The sequence below is a fragment of the Aspergillus sydowii genome, assembly GCF_001890705.1.
Source record: "Aspergillus sydowii CBS 593.65 unplaced genomic scaffold ASPSYscaffold_3, whole genome shotgun sequence".
NCBI classification, from domain to species: domain Eukaryota; kingdom Fungi; phylum Ascomycota; class Eurotiomycetes; order Eurotiales; family Aspergillaceae; genus Aspergillus; species Aspergillus sydowii.
The window spans coordinates 1,550,416-1,564,133 of NW_024467861.1; the positions used below are offsets into that span (position 1 = coordinate 1,550,416).

The following is a 13,718-nucleotide window of genomic DNA, read 5'->3' on the forward strand; positions in this document are numbered from 1 at the left end:
CATATAATGTAGATACGTGAGAGCGAATTATGCTTTTATTTTTATTTTTTCTTCCTCCGCGCTCAGCTGGTCACGTCCTTTTCCCTCATATAGGAGGCACGAGGTTTGAATGCGTCGCATTGGTTTAGGGCTTCGGAGATATATATATCAAGCTACCACCATTGGTTCCCTATCGATAATTTTCTTGAACGTGGTTCGAAACTTTGTCGCTATTATTAGACCCAAGCTCCGATTAGCTATAATTAGCGTAAGATAAGCTTCAATATTAGCTTCATTCAGTCCGTCCCATGCGGTCGCGCCAGGCCAGGGAACACGTTGTAGTTTGTACAGGGTACACTATCCGATGCTTGAATTTGAAGTTTAACTTGTTACTGTAAGCTGAAAAACCTATACTCCAGGCTGTGAGACGTCTGTCCATTGCGCCGCGTAAGAATATGGATATATAACTACCTAAACGCCGCCCGCTAGTATTTACCATCCATGCCCACATGCTGCGAGCCGTTCCAACGCCACTATGCTAATTTGTTTCAAAAGTAAAAGCTAAAGCAGTTAAGACATATAAAGACAAGGTTTGGGTATCGTTTGTTCAGAGGAACTCATCCTCATCCATCGAGACGTCGTCCCAATTGAACGTATTACTATCAGAGCTCATAACGGTGGGTAGGTCGATCGTGGGATCCGGATTCTGCGTGGCCTGTCCCCGTGCCCAATGAGCCACCGACGGAATGAAATTCTTACTGGACGGAGTGGCCATTGGTGCGAAGCTGTCCATCATGGTGCCCTCAATCCGGATCTTGCCGGTCAGGTTGAGTGCTAGGGGTTCGTCATCAACGTAACCATCCGACAGTCCAAGTACCTGTGTGAAAAGCCTAAAGAACGCGATGATTATTGCCCACAGAGGAATTAGAATGTCCGACAGGTGCAACCAGCGCCATGCCATAGTCGGAATCACGTACGGAAAACGTGGAGCATCCGGAAGTAGGCAGTTGCCTTCGCATGTGGACTCGACAAGTGGGTGACAGTAGTAATCACACATGGTAGATTCCGAAAAGTACCAGCCAAGCGCGATGAGAATACACCATCCAAGACGAGTTGGACGGGTTCTCCACCAGACGCTACCCCGATCCCATAAACGTGGAAGTGCAATGACACCCCGCATGTCGCCGTTCGTTTTGCACTCACAGCCTTTCTGTGGCTGGGCTGGCTTAGACCCGGTTGTCTTGGCTGAAGTTTTGTTGAGGGAAGCGGTATAGGAATCGTTGTGGTGAGTTATTTGGTTCTCCAACTTGTTGAATCCCGATTTCACATAAGAGAAGCTTTCGCTTAATGACCGTAGTTTTCTTCCAAGTCTTTCTGAGGCCTTAATGTCAGAAGGATCCTTTGAGTCGCTGAAGGACTTAGACTTGAATGGTCGGATCGCTCGTTTCTCAGATGCCACCCCTTCCTGAGGCTTAGTATCGCCCGCTGCCTCCTGTTCCGCAGGAGCCTTGGACTTGAATTGTTGGGCCACTGGCTGCTGATATGCAGCATCGTCCTCTTTCGGAATCTCATTATCGTCACTTGACGGCTGCTCCGAAGAGGCTCGAGATCTAAATGATCCGAGTATTTGCTCTTCGTATGCTGCGTCGTCCTCTTCTTGAGTTTTAGTGTCTTCACTTGGCTGCTGGTCTAAAATTGCTTGAAGAGATTCGATTGTATCATCTCCGGCATCCAAAGGGTTCTTATTGTTTTTGTGATCGTCCAAAACGGTTTCCAAGGCACTCTTAGCGTGTTCAGGAAGAGATAGCTTCATAGGTTTTTGAATTACTTTTGAAGCTTGTGCTCTGCGCCTAAAGATTTCCTCTGTCGGTTTTGTTTCGCCGTGTGCTTCGATTGGACTTTCTTTCGGCTGTTCTGATGGTGGATCCTCGACCACTTCTTTCTCTTTCATCGGCTCAAAGTTCGGTAACAGATTGTCCGCATCCTCTTTACAATCCTCTGTCTTAACCGGTCTTGTCGATCCCCAAACACTATCAAGTTTAGACCCCAGCGCGTTGATCACGTTTGTAGTCTGTGATTCGGGAACTCGCTGGCTCATCGGTGTATCGATCCAGGCCCCTGTCACAACTGGTGTTTTGTCATAAACACGCCTCTCTGTTGCTACCGCCGGCTGCTGAGGAGTCTGGAGTGAATCTGTGGCTTTCTGGTTGGGACTGCCGGTTCGCGCAAGTTTTCGAAGTAGATCATGCGAATCGCGCTTTGCCGGGCTGCGTTTGGTGAATGTTGAACCTGGGAATATAGAAATAGGCGTATTTGGGATTCTCTGGCCCCCTTGCTGAAAATCATCGCCCCGTTGAGGCGAATCTTGTACTTGAGAGGGTGAGCGATGGCCGTATCGTGGGATTCCTGGGCGTTCTTCCACTGCTTGTTGACGTTCCGCCGTCTCCCGTTCAGCGCGCCTCGAGTCTATTTTATTCCACAACCTTGCAGAACCCTCCTCGGGTTCCTCTCTGGTCAACTCGGCTCTGCGCTCATGATTACGGGTGTTATCCCACAACCTCGCAGAAGACTCCTCGGATTCCTCTGTCGTCATATCAGCCTCACGGTCATAGTTTCGTGTGAGACTCTTAATCCAGTTATTGCCATATTTTCCCCTAGACCCCCATGTTGAAGGCGCTTTAACCGGTGGCTCAATGCCATAATCCTCCTCTGATGCGCTTGGACTTCCGACTTCTCGCCTCTGTAGATGCTCTGATGAAGGTCCAACCCCTATGGCGGCCTTGTTGAACACCGGTGACCGACCCGTCGTGGCTCGTTTCAAACGCTCCTCGTCCCTCGCGTAGTCGGTGAACCGACGATGCGGCGACTCACTTGTAAAACTTGCATCCGACGCAGTAGAGACTCGCTGTTCTTTCTTTGTAGTTGGGGTTCCCACCGATCTCCTAAACTTATTGTCTTTGTTAATGTAAAGGGCGTTTTCGTCGTCGGATAGATCATTATCCGTCAGGCTGAGGGCGTCGTCGATCTGCCGATACGCTTCATCCAGTTCTGGTGGGTTGGAACGTGAAGACATTGCGGTAACACTGCGTTGTCGTTTGCGGGGTGAGCCTCGTTGCGCGTTCTGAGGCAAAAAGAGGTCTTCTTCGATCTCCGACAACGGCAGGCGCGATGTGTACTCAAACGCCCCTCGCAACGTTCCTGTCCGACTGAAGTTCCTCCGGTGCCGCGCAGGAGAATCGTGGGGAGGACTAAGGCCATGGGACGCGTCCAGATGGAGAGAATCACGCCGTGCTCGTCGGAAAGGTGAGTTGTGTTGCTGTTGCTGTTGGCGACGCGCCCATGATGTTTGGCCACTTTTACGTTCGGGGGTGGACATGGTGAGGAATCAGCGCCATTAACGCAATGGCGTTAATTTGCGACGCGCGAAATGCTGATAAGAGAAATTATACAGCCCGAAGGAAGTGAAGTAAATAAGAATGTAAACTTGGGACGCCAACCCACAGCGCATCAGACCGAGGGGATCCTCCGGCCAAATCGGGTTAGCGGTGCGGAGGCCCAAAAAAGCGTTGATCTCGATGACGAACACGAATTGCTTCATCAGCTTCCCTTTCGACTCTCACTCTTCTCGCACTTGTTTCGAGCCCGTGGCAGGATGACATATCAGTTGATCTGAAACAAAAGAGTACGTACAATTCCCGTCGCTGTCCTCATTTTGCACCTGTCGACTGACCAGCATGTGACCGCATCAGATGTTTTGATCATCAGCCTCAGCGTGGCTTCGTACAGTTGAATCTTCGATATATATAAAGCTTCAGTGTGAACCCGACGCTTCGATTACGATTGATTTTCCTTTTTTTTTTCTTACGACTATCCGCTCCCTATAAGCTCCTGAATCGAGCTCATACCTACAAGCTCTGCCATTTTCGCACCACCATGGCCAAACCCGCAAGACGGTCCGGCAAGGGTAAAGCCCCTGCTGCGTCTCCAGTATCGGCCTCTGGAGCCTCGACTCCCAATTCTCAAACTGGGCCTCTTCCTCCGTTCACGCAGGCACCAGAATGTCTCACGCCGTTCCTCAAGCTCCTGTCACCCGAAGAAGTATACCTCATCCACATCGACCGCTCGGACATCGACCAAAAAAGGCAAACCTTCATAATCCCTGCTGTAACCAACATTCTCATCATTGCACTCATTGCGCTCCGCGTCTACATGGGTCGTACCATGTATCCTGCCCTCTTCGCAACCGTTGTCGGCCTCGCAAGCCCAGTGAATGATACCGCGTCGTTAAGCTGGACCGAACTCGCCCCCGTCATCCTCCGCCGTGCGCTTCCAGTCCTGTTCGACTATCTCCTCGTTGTAACCTTCCTCCCATGGCCCATCCGCTTCATCGCAGGACCCATCGAATGGCGTCGCCGCATCGGCTTCCGCAGCCAAGAAATCATCGTCCGCCGCAGCCAACCAACCGTAAGCCAGAACCTCGAGCGCAACCGTTGGATCCGTGAGGACGAGGAAATGCGCGACAAGATCGTCGCTGCCGTAACGCCCGACCGGCTCCTCAAAACGGGCTACCTGCTCGTCGACGCAGATTGGGGACTCGACTACCCGGCCATGATCAAAGCGCACGAACTCGTCGGTGCCAGCAGCAGCACACCCAGGGGCTCGGACGTCTCTTCGCATCTCCCGCTTGACGAATTCCGCACCGCCGTGCTGGTCAACACCGACAGTGACGGGTGGATAATCTGGCACGTCGGCGACGAAAACACCGAAGAAGGACGCACGCGCTCCAAGCAGCGCGATCAGATCCTCGCTTTCAAGGAGAAACTCACAGAAATGGGTCACGAAGCGCTTTTCTTTAGGTGGGTCGAGCTGATCCAGTATGAGAGTACGCAACCCGGCGGGTTCACCCCGGAAAGACAGGCTAGTGCCATGGTGCAGGCGAAGCAGCTGTTTGAAGATGCTGGTGTGGATTTCAACGGATTCTGGCAGGAAGTCGGCGGGATGGAAGGGTTTGGAGATGATGGCGATGCAGACGTCGATGTAGATAAGTTCGCGGAGCAGTTGGATTGACGCGTTTGTGCGAACTGACTTCGTTCACTTGTTTTACACGGCGATGCTTACTGCTCTTTTCTGTCCGTTTCTGTATTCTTTGGTGTTTATTCAGGCTACGGTGTTTCGCGGGAGGGCGTTGGAACGGTATATAGAAGAGGTATTGGTGTAATTCGTTATTCTCAATTTAATCCTGACAATGCAAACCAAACCTGCACATTATCACATCCGTTCTAGGCAACAAAATATAAATGAGACTACTATAGAAAGGACAACCAAAGAGCATATCCCAAATAAAGAAAAGGGTATCATTCGGACACGAGAACCACGATAAGATCAAGCGGGATGTGCCATGCCAACAGTGCCCATTCCATGAATAAATGAGCATGACATTGCAATATCCTGTGCTGGAGGGGCTGCAAAGTACGTGGTGACTGACCACCGCAATGCGACGGGATGAGGGCGCACTAGACAAGAGCGGAACGTCCTCAAGGGTTTCCGCTCTCCAGACGATAATCAACAGACCATAGCTTCTCCCAAGGACGGAATCGGGTGGCACTGGCAGCCTGGCGCCGGCTCGGTGTGGATGCCATCGACGATGAAAGTGTGTCGGCATTGTTAACAGATGACGGAGACACAGCACCGGAGCCAAGTTGACGGGTGTACTCGCCGAGCATCCGGTCATGGGATCGTTCCACGCCCTATGAATGATAGGTCTGTCAGCCCCGGTTCGGAGAACATATGAAGTCAGGACCGCGGGTTTTTTTAGAAAGATTTTCTTCACGGACCCTGGAGTAGGTCGCGGCGAACCTCATCGAAGATAGGGGCTGCCTCGCGCTCTCGTAGCTGGGACTGAGAGCTGGCAGCGGTGTCGCCCTCGGCTGGGCGTGTAAGCTCAGCTGTGGAGTCGTTTGCTCGCGCCGATGTGGGAGCTGGTGCTTTCTTGTTGGAAGCAGAGCTGTTCCTGCGGCTGTCGAGGCTCTTTGTGAGTGTTTTTGTGGCGTTACCTCCAGCTGGGGTGCGTTTTAACCGGATGCTTCCCCGGGCGTCGACATGCGCTGGCGCGACGGTGCTCTTTCCAAGGCCGGGAGTTGCTGGTGCACCTGGCTTTTCTTCGGTGGCGTCTAGGAGGTACCAGCGGAGGCCGTCTGATAGCTCAAATGGGTTTTCATCGTCAATTGAAGCACCATCGCTTGCCTCGCCGATTGATCGGCGATCAGGATTACCGCCATTCATGGACTTGGACAAATCAACGACCCGCTCTTCGATCTTGGTGATCCGTGCGAGAAGCCAGTCTCTGGCTTGGAGCTTATGAGAATCTTGTTCTCGTAGGAAGTAGTGCGGTGCACCAACATTGAACGCGGCCCACGACCGAATGGCTTGGTTGCGTGTTGGCAAGAAAAGTGCAAGGTCACCCTCTTTGAAGGATCGATAGGCAATTTTGTCGTGGGCCTCGCTCTGCACGCGATGGTATTTGTCTCGGTACCCACGGGCTTCTTTCTGCCATTTCCGAGCGAGCAGTTCGATGTCTTTCACGCGTTTTACAACTGCGTCTCCATATATGTCCACATTGAACTGATGTAACGACTCCATGAAGGCCTTGAACTTGTCGGCTTCTTCGTCGGGAGTATTGGCCTGCATCCAGCTTAGAAGCTTTGCATCTGGTTTAACCGAGACCACTCCAGATTGCGCCAGAGTGTCAGCAGTAGCGGATAGCGCACTGACTTTGGACGATCGTTGGACAACAATCTCTCCATCCTGCCGGATGACAGTGAAGCCTAGTTGCTCCAACATGCGGCCCAACTTCTCCACTTGAGCATACAGTTGCTGTGAAAGCTCCTCAAGTCTGGTCGTGTGAACATCAACTTTCGCAGTAACCTGTTTGTCCGATTCTGATAGGGCTTCAACCCGTTTCTTCCATTGCAAGACCTCCTCGTCTGAACGACGGGCCCGGGCTTCCACTTCAGCAAGTTGTTCAGATATATCCGTCACCCTTTGCTCCTCCTCTGCAACATGTTCACGTAGGGCGCCGGCACCTGTCTCGCCGGCCGCAAGCTTGGACTCCAGCTCACCAAGCCTAGCCCTTTCATCGTTTAACTCAGATTTCAAAGAAGCCAGCTTTGACTTCTCCAGTTCGAGCTCTTCCCGAGCCTTCTCCAGCTCGGATTTGTAACCGTCCGAAGTATTCCTTAAGGTTTCAGTTTCGGACTCCATCTTCTCGAGCTGCTCCGTAAGAGTTTTATTCTCCGCTGCGGATTTTGTAGCGTTGTCCTCGGCAGTATTAGCGTGGATCGTTAAGCCTTCAGAAAGTACGTCAATCGCCTTAATGATGTCGGCGACATCGTCAGGCACAGCACCCCCTGGCGACAGATTCATAAAGGCACCCTGCAGTGCTTGGTAAAGCTCTTGGTCCTTTTGCTTCCTTTCTGCGTCCCGTTTCTCGAGTTCGTCCACTTGTTCTCGGAAGCGATCCCCGGAATCTTTATGAGATTGCATCTGCTCGAGTAGGTTGTTCGCCTTGCGCATTTCCGCATCCGCACGGACATGTGCATCTTGCAATTCCAGTTCCAGCTGGTGCATACGTTCGTCAGAATCTTGCTTCTCGTGATCGCGGCTATCGGCGACTCTATCTAGCTCTTCCTCAAGCTCCTCGATGCGGATCTTGAACCGCTTCACCTCGCCTTCCAGGTACCGCCGCTCATCCCCAAACTCCCGTTGTCGAGCTTCCAGGTTCCCGATAAGATCATTTTTCGTGGACTGGGCTTCCTGCATCTTATCGGTATTTGACTGTCGCTCCATGTGAGCCTCACGCTGTAGTCGTTGAACCGTCTCGCGTTCACTGGCGAGCTCGGCTTCTAGATGCACAATACGGTTAACGAGGTTCTTTTCCTCCGATGTCTGATTTGCAGACATTCGCCGTGACGATACCGACGATCTCCGCGACATGTGATCAGGATGGGGCGATGCTGGTGAGCTGGGAAAGTCGATTGAGAAGTTACCGCTCGCTGGACGGCCTATGTGGCTTTGACGATGAAGAAGATCTTCCAGTTTTCGGATCCTGCTCTCTGAGCCGCGTAATTTTTCCTCAAGTTTGTTCTTCTCATCCCTCAAATTCCGGACTATTTCATCGCTATGGAGTAAGAGAGAGCTGCGGCTTAGGTCAAATAGACTGCCCTGTTTGAACGCCTTCGCTCTGCGGCGCTGCACTCGCGTGGGTGCATCGATCTCTTTGAAAGCTTGGGTCAATTCCTGCGCCGCGTTGGACATGCCAGGTTTCGCTTTCAATTCTTCAATGTATAATTCGATTTCTTTCCTGTTAACCGTGGGCCATTCAAAATCGTGGCCTCGCAGGTTGACTTCGATTCCTGGCGTAGTCGTATCCGTGATGGAAATGAAGTCTTCCATATTCTTCATCCATTTCTTTCTGCGACGCTGTTCCTCGTCCTGGAAGACGGACATCTCCTCGGCCAATGTCAATGAATCACTCTTCATCTTATCATTGAATTCGCGCCGCCTCACGGACTCGATCAGAACTGACCCGTAAACCAAAGGCATGTGAAAGACAGAGTACAACAGATCAAACGCATCGCTCTGAAAAGTGAGGTTGGCGATTTGTGATTGTACGTTAGCCAGACGCGACTCAATAGAGGATATGAGTCTCGTGTGGTTAATGGCAGACTTTGCCGCAGCATCATATTTGTTGACGGCTTCGCCCAAGCCTTCCCGAATCTCAAGGCCAATCTCCAACATCGATGGCAAGATGTCCTTGGTATGATTCAGCGCAAGTCTAGAGATACTGGCTATGGCCTTTTGATTATTGGGCAAGGCGAGAACATGCTCGTAGTCGGATTGGATTTTCTTAGCCAACGTTTCCACCTCTTGTAGGAGGCCTTCGACGTTATCGGAGCCCGAGGGTGGAGCATCATCGAGCAACCGCTGGGTCTCTGCAGCAATATCTCCAACGGCCTTTTCGATATCCTGGAACTGCTGGATAAAGCGAGAGGACGTTACAGATGCTTCGGACCCAGCTTTACGCACCTCCTCTGCATCCACATAGTCGAGTAATGTCCCCGTTGTCCTATCGGAATCCTTCTTCGGTGTCGATGGCCGGCCTAGGAACGAAAAGTCCTTTCGCGCTGGAACATTCTCCAGGTTCCCAAGTGCACGTTTCCACCCTTCAAGTGCCGAATTTTGCTCCTTCGCAAGATCACTGGCCCATGTTTGTGCTTCCTGAAACCGATTCTCCAGGCTAGCCACGTGGGTTTTGAGATTCTCAAGAGCAACGCCGGCAGCTCGGTTGACGATCTCAGTGCGCTCGTTAAGCTCGCGGATACCTGAATCCGCCGTTTCACATCGAGTCGTCAATTTAGAGGCCCATGTCTTCCTAGCCTGGTATAGGTTCCGCCAGGCTTGTAGGTCATTCTGGTCGGTGAGTGTATCCGGAGGATTATCGAGCACGAGGGGCTGTGGAGAAGGAAGGCTTGGGAGCTCCGCGTTATCTTGCTCGCTAACGAATCGTCTATCGTACACAAATATCTCGCTCTGTTCAAAAGAGCATCAGCTTGCGATACCTCACATGGACTGGGAGCGGTCAGGACATACCTCAGTGGTGAGCGTTTGGATCTTGACATTCTTCCCACGAGCTGTCATCAATATCTGTCTTTGAGGCTGAATAGATGTGCTTTGTGTAATCCATGACCGCAAAGCGTCCGTTCTAATGGCGGAAGGTCAGCAACGTCAGTTAACATTCCCTTGCCGATAGCGGAACAGGCGCCCGGGAGCCTAGGCAAGGGCAGTATGCGCCGGGAGGAGAACATACGTTGAGAACGACCCTGAGTCGGCCAGTAAATGCTCACCTGTGTGAGCGATGTAGATGTGCAAAGACATCCCCCTCAACAACCGAGCAGCGCAGCTCAGAAGTCGTTTCACAAGGAATGCGGGATGTTAGGATGATAAGAGAGCGTTAAGGCTTCCGGATGCCTGAGAAGCTTCCCCAGCCTAGACTGTATTTGGATGACGCGGGTCTGGAAGCACACGACTGGTCTCCACCGCCCACTCACTGAGTGCCTGCACCTCCCTGCCTGAACACTCACAGATACTTCTTCTGCAAAGACTCCAATAATAGTTCTATCACGCGATGTACTGAAATCTCCACGAGGCCCTGCTCGATGTCGTCGTCCCAAGCCAGGGGACTCCCTCAACTGAGCTCCGGCGAAGTCACACTGCTGGACCTGGCAGCTGACGATCCCCGAGACACTGTATCGTTTTCGGACAAAGAAGCCTTGATCGTTCAGCTATATCACCAAATCCAGGAGCAAGAACTCGAGAAGGCTATTTTGGAACAAGGCATGTTTGACGAGCTCGTCTATTTTCCGCAATTTATTCTCAGTTCTGAGTAATAACGTTTTCCCAGAAACGGAAACACTCTCCACAAACAATGCAGAGGACCTCGCTACAGCAGAACGCGAACTGCTCGATGCGAGAGCTACCTACACCGTTAGGAAAAAGGCGGTCAATACCGTGCTTATAACAGACCCTATCCTCAAGGCTGTTCATTTAAAGGGAACAACCCCTGCTGAGCGGTAAGTATCACGCCTTGCCTTGCGCCAAGTTGCGCGTGTAAACTATCGATCTGGGCGCATGTTGTTAACGGGTGACAGGGCGCTTCTTCGTCTCATCAACCGCCGGGATATACTGTCCTTGGCGCAGGAGAATTTAACCGAGACGCATATCGCGACTCTGAAGAAGCTCTCAACTGTCGAGGTAGAGAACTTGCAGCTCCACGAGAAGAATCAAGAGTTGGTCCGGGAGCTGCTAGAGCTTACAAAGGACGACGATTCCTGGAGAGAGCAGCTCGACGATCCCGAGCTGAAACAACAATTGGCTGAACTCGAAACAGACCACAAGAAGAGTAAAGCCAAATGGGAAACCATGAAGAGCGTCGCAAGCGCGATTGTTGTGGGCAGCGGAGTGAATTGGGCAGAAGACGAGGACCTCATGGCTCTTGTTCTCGATGAATCTAACAATTGATGATTTGGAAATTACTGTGATGCTACGGAATAGAGGCCCAGGTAGATCCTTTTGACAGGATACATGGTGTTTAGATAGATAGGCGTTTATTTACGGCGGGATAAGATACCCTTGATTACTCGTTATTATTCAAATGGTAGCTCAGACTCTGAAAGCAACAAATGATGAATCTACCCTCAGAAACGAAAGAAAAGAAATGAATACTTAACTGTTGTGTTGATTGGTATAGACCCACGTGACATCATGGCTGGGAAGGAGATTCGTCACGGCGGAATTTAAGCTGAATGAACCAATTTTCGATGGGCGAAAAGAATCCTGCAGGAACTTGAAACCGGTGGGCTGACTCGAGCCGCTGAAACTCGTCACATGAGAAAGGCAGCCTGATACGTGGCTAGACTCGGCGTGCAATTCTGCCTCAAGAATAGCAAGCAGTATGGAAACGGGAAGAGTTTCGAAGATGGGGGAAGAAGGGCAGACAGGCAGATGGAGGCAGGGCAGTGGACGGGGCAGCAAACCGACGGCTCCCCACCATCGCCCGTATATTATTGTCGGTGTTATTAATCACATATCACATTAATTAACCAACTGGGCGTTTGACCGGGGCTTACAATACCACTACCAAGGGCATGCTAAGCGGTTACAATCCAGTAAGTTTGGTGGTGTTGTTTGCACCGGAATGCAGTGGCATTTGCGCTGGACTTGGACAAGGCCCTTACTGAGCACCGCGCCAGATTAGTGATTACCCTATGAAATGCCAGCGTTGGGCCTTGTTGGACTGGCAACCCTGCTATTGAACTATACCCATCAATAGTAATTAAAAGTTAATTCGGCTTGCGAGCAGCCGGTTGCAAACGCTTTGCATATTACCCGATGAGTAAACCTACCCTGTCATGTTGGATGTATCAGCACGGATATGGCGAGTTGCCAGCGGGAAACGGCGTTATCAGGCCCAAGCCCAGTGAAGGGTGAACAGCACTATCTCATGTTCAGTGTTGCCAGGTCTTGGACATATAACCAGCAGATTCAACCCATGGAGCGGCATGTCCACACAATCCGTTGGCAATTGTGACAGGTAATTTTCGCTGGCTGTAGGCGGCCGAGTCTCTTGATTACAGGAAATGCGACGATATACTTGTCTAATTGGCGGGATAGCTCTCGTGAGTCGTAGGAGACGACCGCGTTTGGTTGCTGTGTGACTGCGGACAACTGCTTTCCAAAGGAAAGGCAGAGCTTAATTGAGCAAGGAGGGTCAACCGCTGCACCCCAAAGTCGACGGTGGAGAGAGAGCAGTGGTACTTTTTTCTGGTCGGCGGGAGGGGTCGAGCCCTTGAAGACCGGACACATGCAAAGCAGGTTCCAAGTGTGAGCCAGTTTCAAAAGCCCTGAAGGCGGGTTGGAGTGAGGAAGGAAGAGGCTGACGAATTTCGCTGAGCTCGTGTGGAGAAGGCCTTCTCCCAAAGTTTGGACTGTGAGAGTCACCCATGCATCTGGGAAAAGTTCATTCCTTCTTTTTTGTTTCTTAATCCGCGCAGATTCTGAGATTTCAAGCGGACAAAGAGAACAAAGAGGTTTACTTTTTATTTTTTCCTTCTTTTTTTTTTGGGCTGGTTTGCTTGCAGAGCCGTCAGATGCGCCGAGGTTCTCAGGATTGCGACTGCAGGGCAGAGCTGAAAGACTGCACTAAGAAACCCCTCAGGTATCAGAGGCGTATGGAAACATCACAGCATCATGACTGTGGATTATTACGAGCAACCATCAGATTTCTCTATCCATGACTACAGCCGAGTTGCACACGCGCACATCATAGGCCAAGGACTCAGACTGCACCTCCAGCAGGACACAGTGCTTGGGGAACTGCTAGTAGTACGACTCGCCCGCTGTTACGGAGTTGTACGGAGCCCTTTTGGATGATGTAAAGTTGGATGGGCCGCAGTCCGCACTCCTCCCGTAGACTGCAACTTGATTGCTAGAGTGCTACGACCGCTGTATCTATGGTACCACTCAGCCAGCAGCCTATCACTTTGTCTCGGTGTGATATTATTCTATTTTACCATAAGACGATTAACCCACATACTAATCCAGGCCGTGGCGTAGGCTGCGTATTGCACTGGTACCGTAATCTCCATACGGGGAGCAGCCGCCTACACTCCTGAGAGTCGCTCTGTGGCGTGCAACTACCTTGAAAAAGAATGAAGGCAACAAAATTTTGAATCTTTGACCTTGAGAATTACTGCAGTGACATTCTTAGGAAAAAATCTGGCTTCTTTTCTGCCAACTTTGCTCCAAAGCGCAGGTGTGAGTGACGGAAATCACGCAGAAAGTCCACTGGTGCCGGTCGCAAAATAACGATACAAAACGGTAAGGTACAGTACGGGCCATTCTCCAGCAGGGCGGGCAGCCAGTCGCAGAGCTGGAGCAGCGTCTCGTTTCCTTCCCTTGCTGTGCCCCCCTTCCCTTGAAAGCGCTGGTAAGAATCGATGGCCCGCTTTCCCGTCGCTCGCTCGCCCTCGCCCTCCTACTACTACTACTCTCCCCTCTCCCTCTCTCTTCTCTCTGCTTTCACTCACTACGCTCTCCCATACATTTTCTCCCATACAAAAAAGTACACCCGCATAGGTGAGTATACTCGATAAACACTCAATTCTCACGCGTTCTCTCTTCAC

At 51.3% G+C, this 13,718-nt stretch overlaps 4 protein-coding genes across 4 annotated transcripts; 2 read left to right on the forward strand and 2 right to left on the reverse strand.

Moving 5' to 3' along the window:
* Positions 1–586: 586 nt before the first annotated feature.
* ASPSYDRAFT_29412 (uncharacterized protein) lies at positions 587–3,355 on the reverse strand (the record flags this gene model as incomplete). The annotated part of the gene is made up of 1 exon (XM_040844645.1): positions 587–3,355. One exon carries the CDS (start codon positions 3,353–3,355, stop codon positions 587–589), a length of 2,769 nt encoding a protein of 922 aa, XP_040704698.1.
* A 623-nt stretch (positions 3,356–3,978) lies between these two features.
* ASPSYDRAFT_120406 (uncharacterized protein) lies at positions 3,979–4,983 on the forward strand (the record flags this gene model as incomplete). The annotated part of the gene is made up of 1 exon (XM_040840406.1): positions 3,979–4,983. A coding segment is annotated over one exon (1,005 nt), but the record flags the coding sequence as incomplete, so codon positions are not given.
* An 822-nt stretch (positions 4,984–5,805) lies between these two features.
* On the reverse strand, positions 5,806–9,912 carry atg11 (autophagy protein ATG11; the record flags this gene model as incomplete). The annotated part of the gene is made up of 3 exons (XM_040849200.1): positions 5,806–9,567; positions 9,628–9,739; positions 9,845–9,912. The coding sequence occupies 3 exons, from the start codon at positions 9,910–9,912 to the stop codon at positions 5,806–5,808; spliced, it is 3,942 nt and encodes a 1,313-aa protein (XP_040704700.1).
* A 162-nt stretch (positions 9,913–10,074) lies between these two features.
* ASPSYDRAFT_42705 (centromere protein H) lies at positions 10,075–11,461 on the forward strand. The gene is made up of 3 exons (XM_040846509.1): positions 10,075–10,371; positions 10,439–10,607; positions 10,686–11,461. Exons 1-3 carry the CDS (start codon positions 10,194–10,196, stop codon positions 11,053–11,055), a joined length of 717 nt encoding a protein of 238 aa, XP_040704701.1. The 5' UTR covers positions 10,075–10,193; the 3' UTR covers positions 11,056–11,461.
* The last annotated feature ends 2,257 nt before the right edge of the window (positions 11,462–13,718 follow it).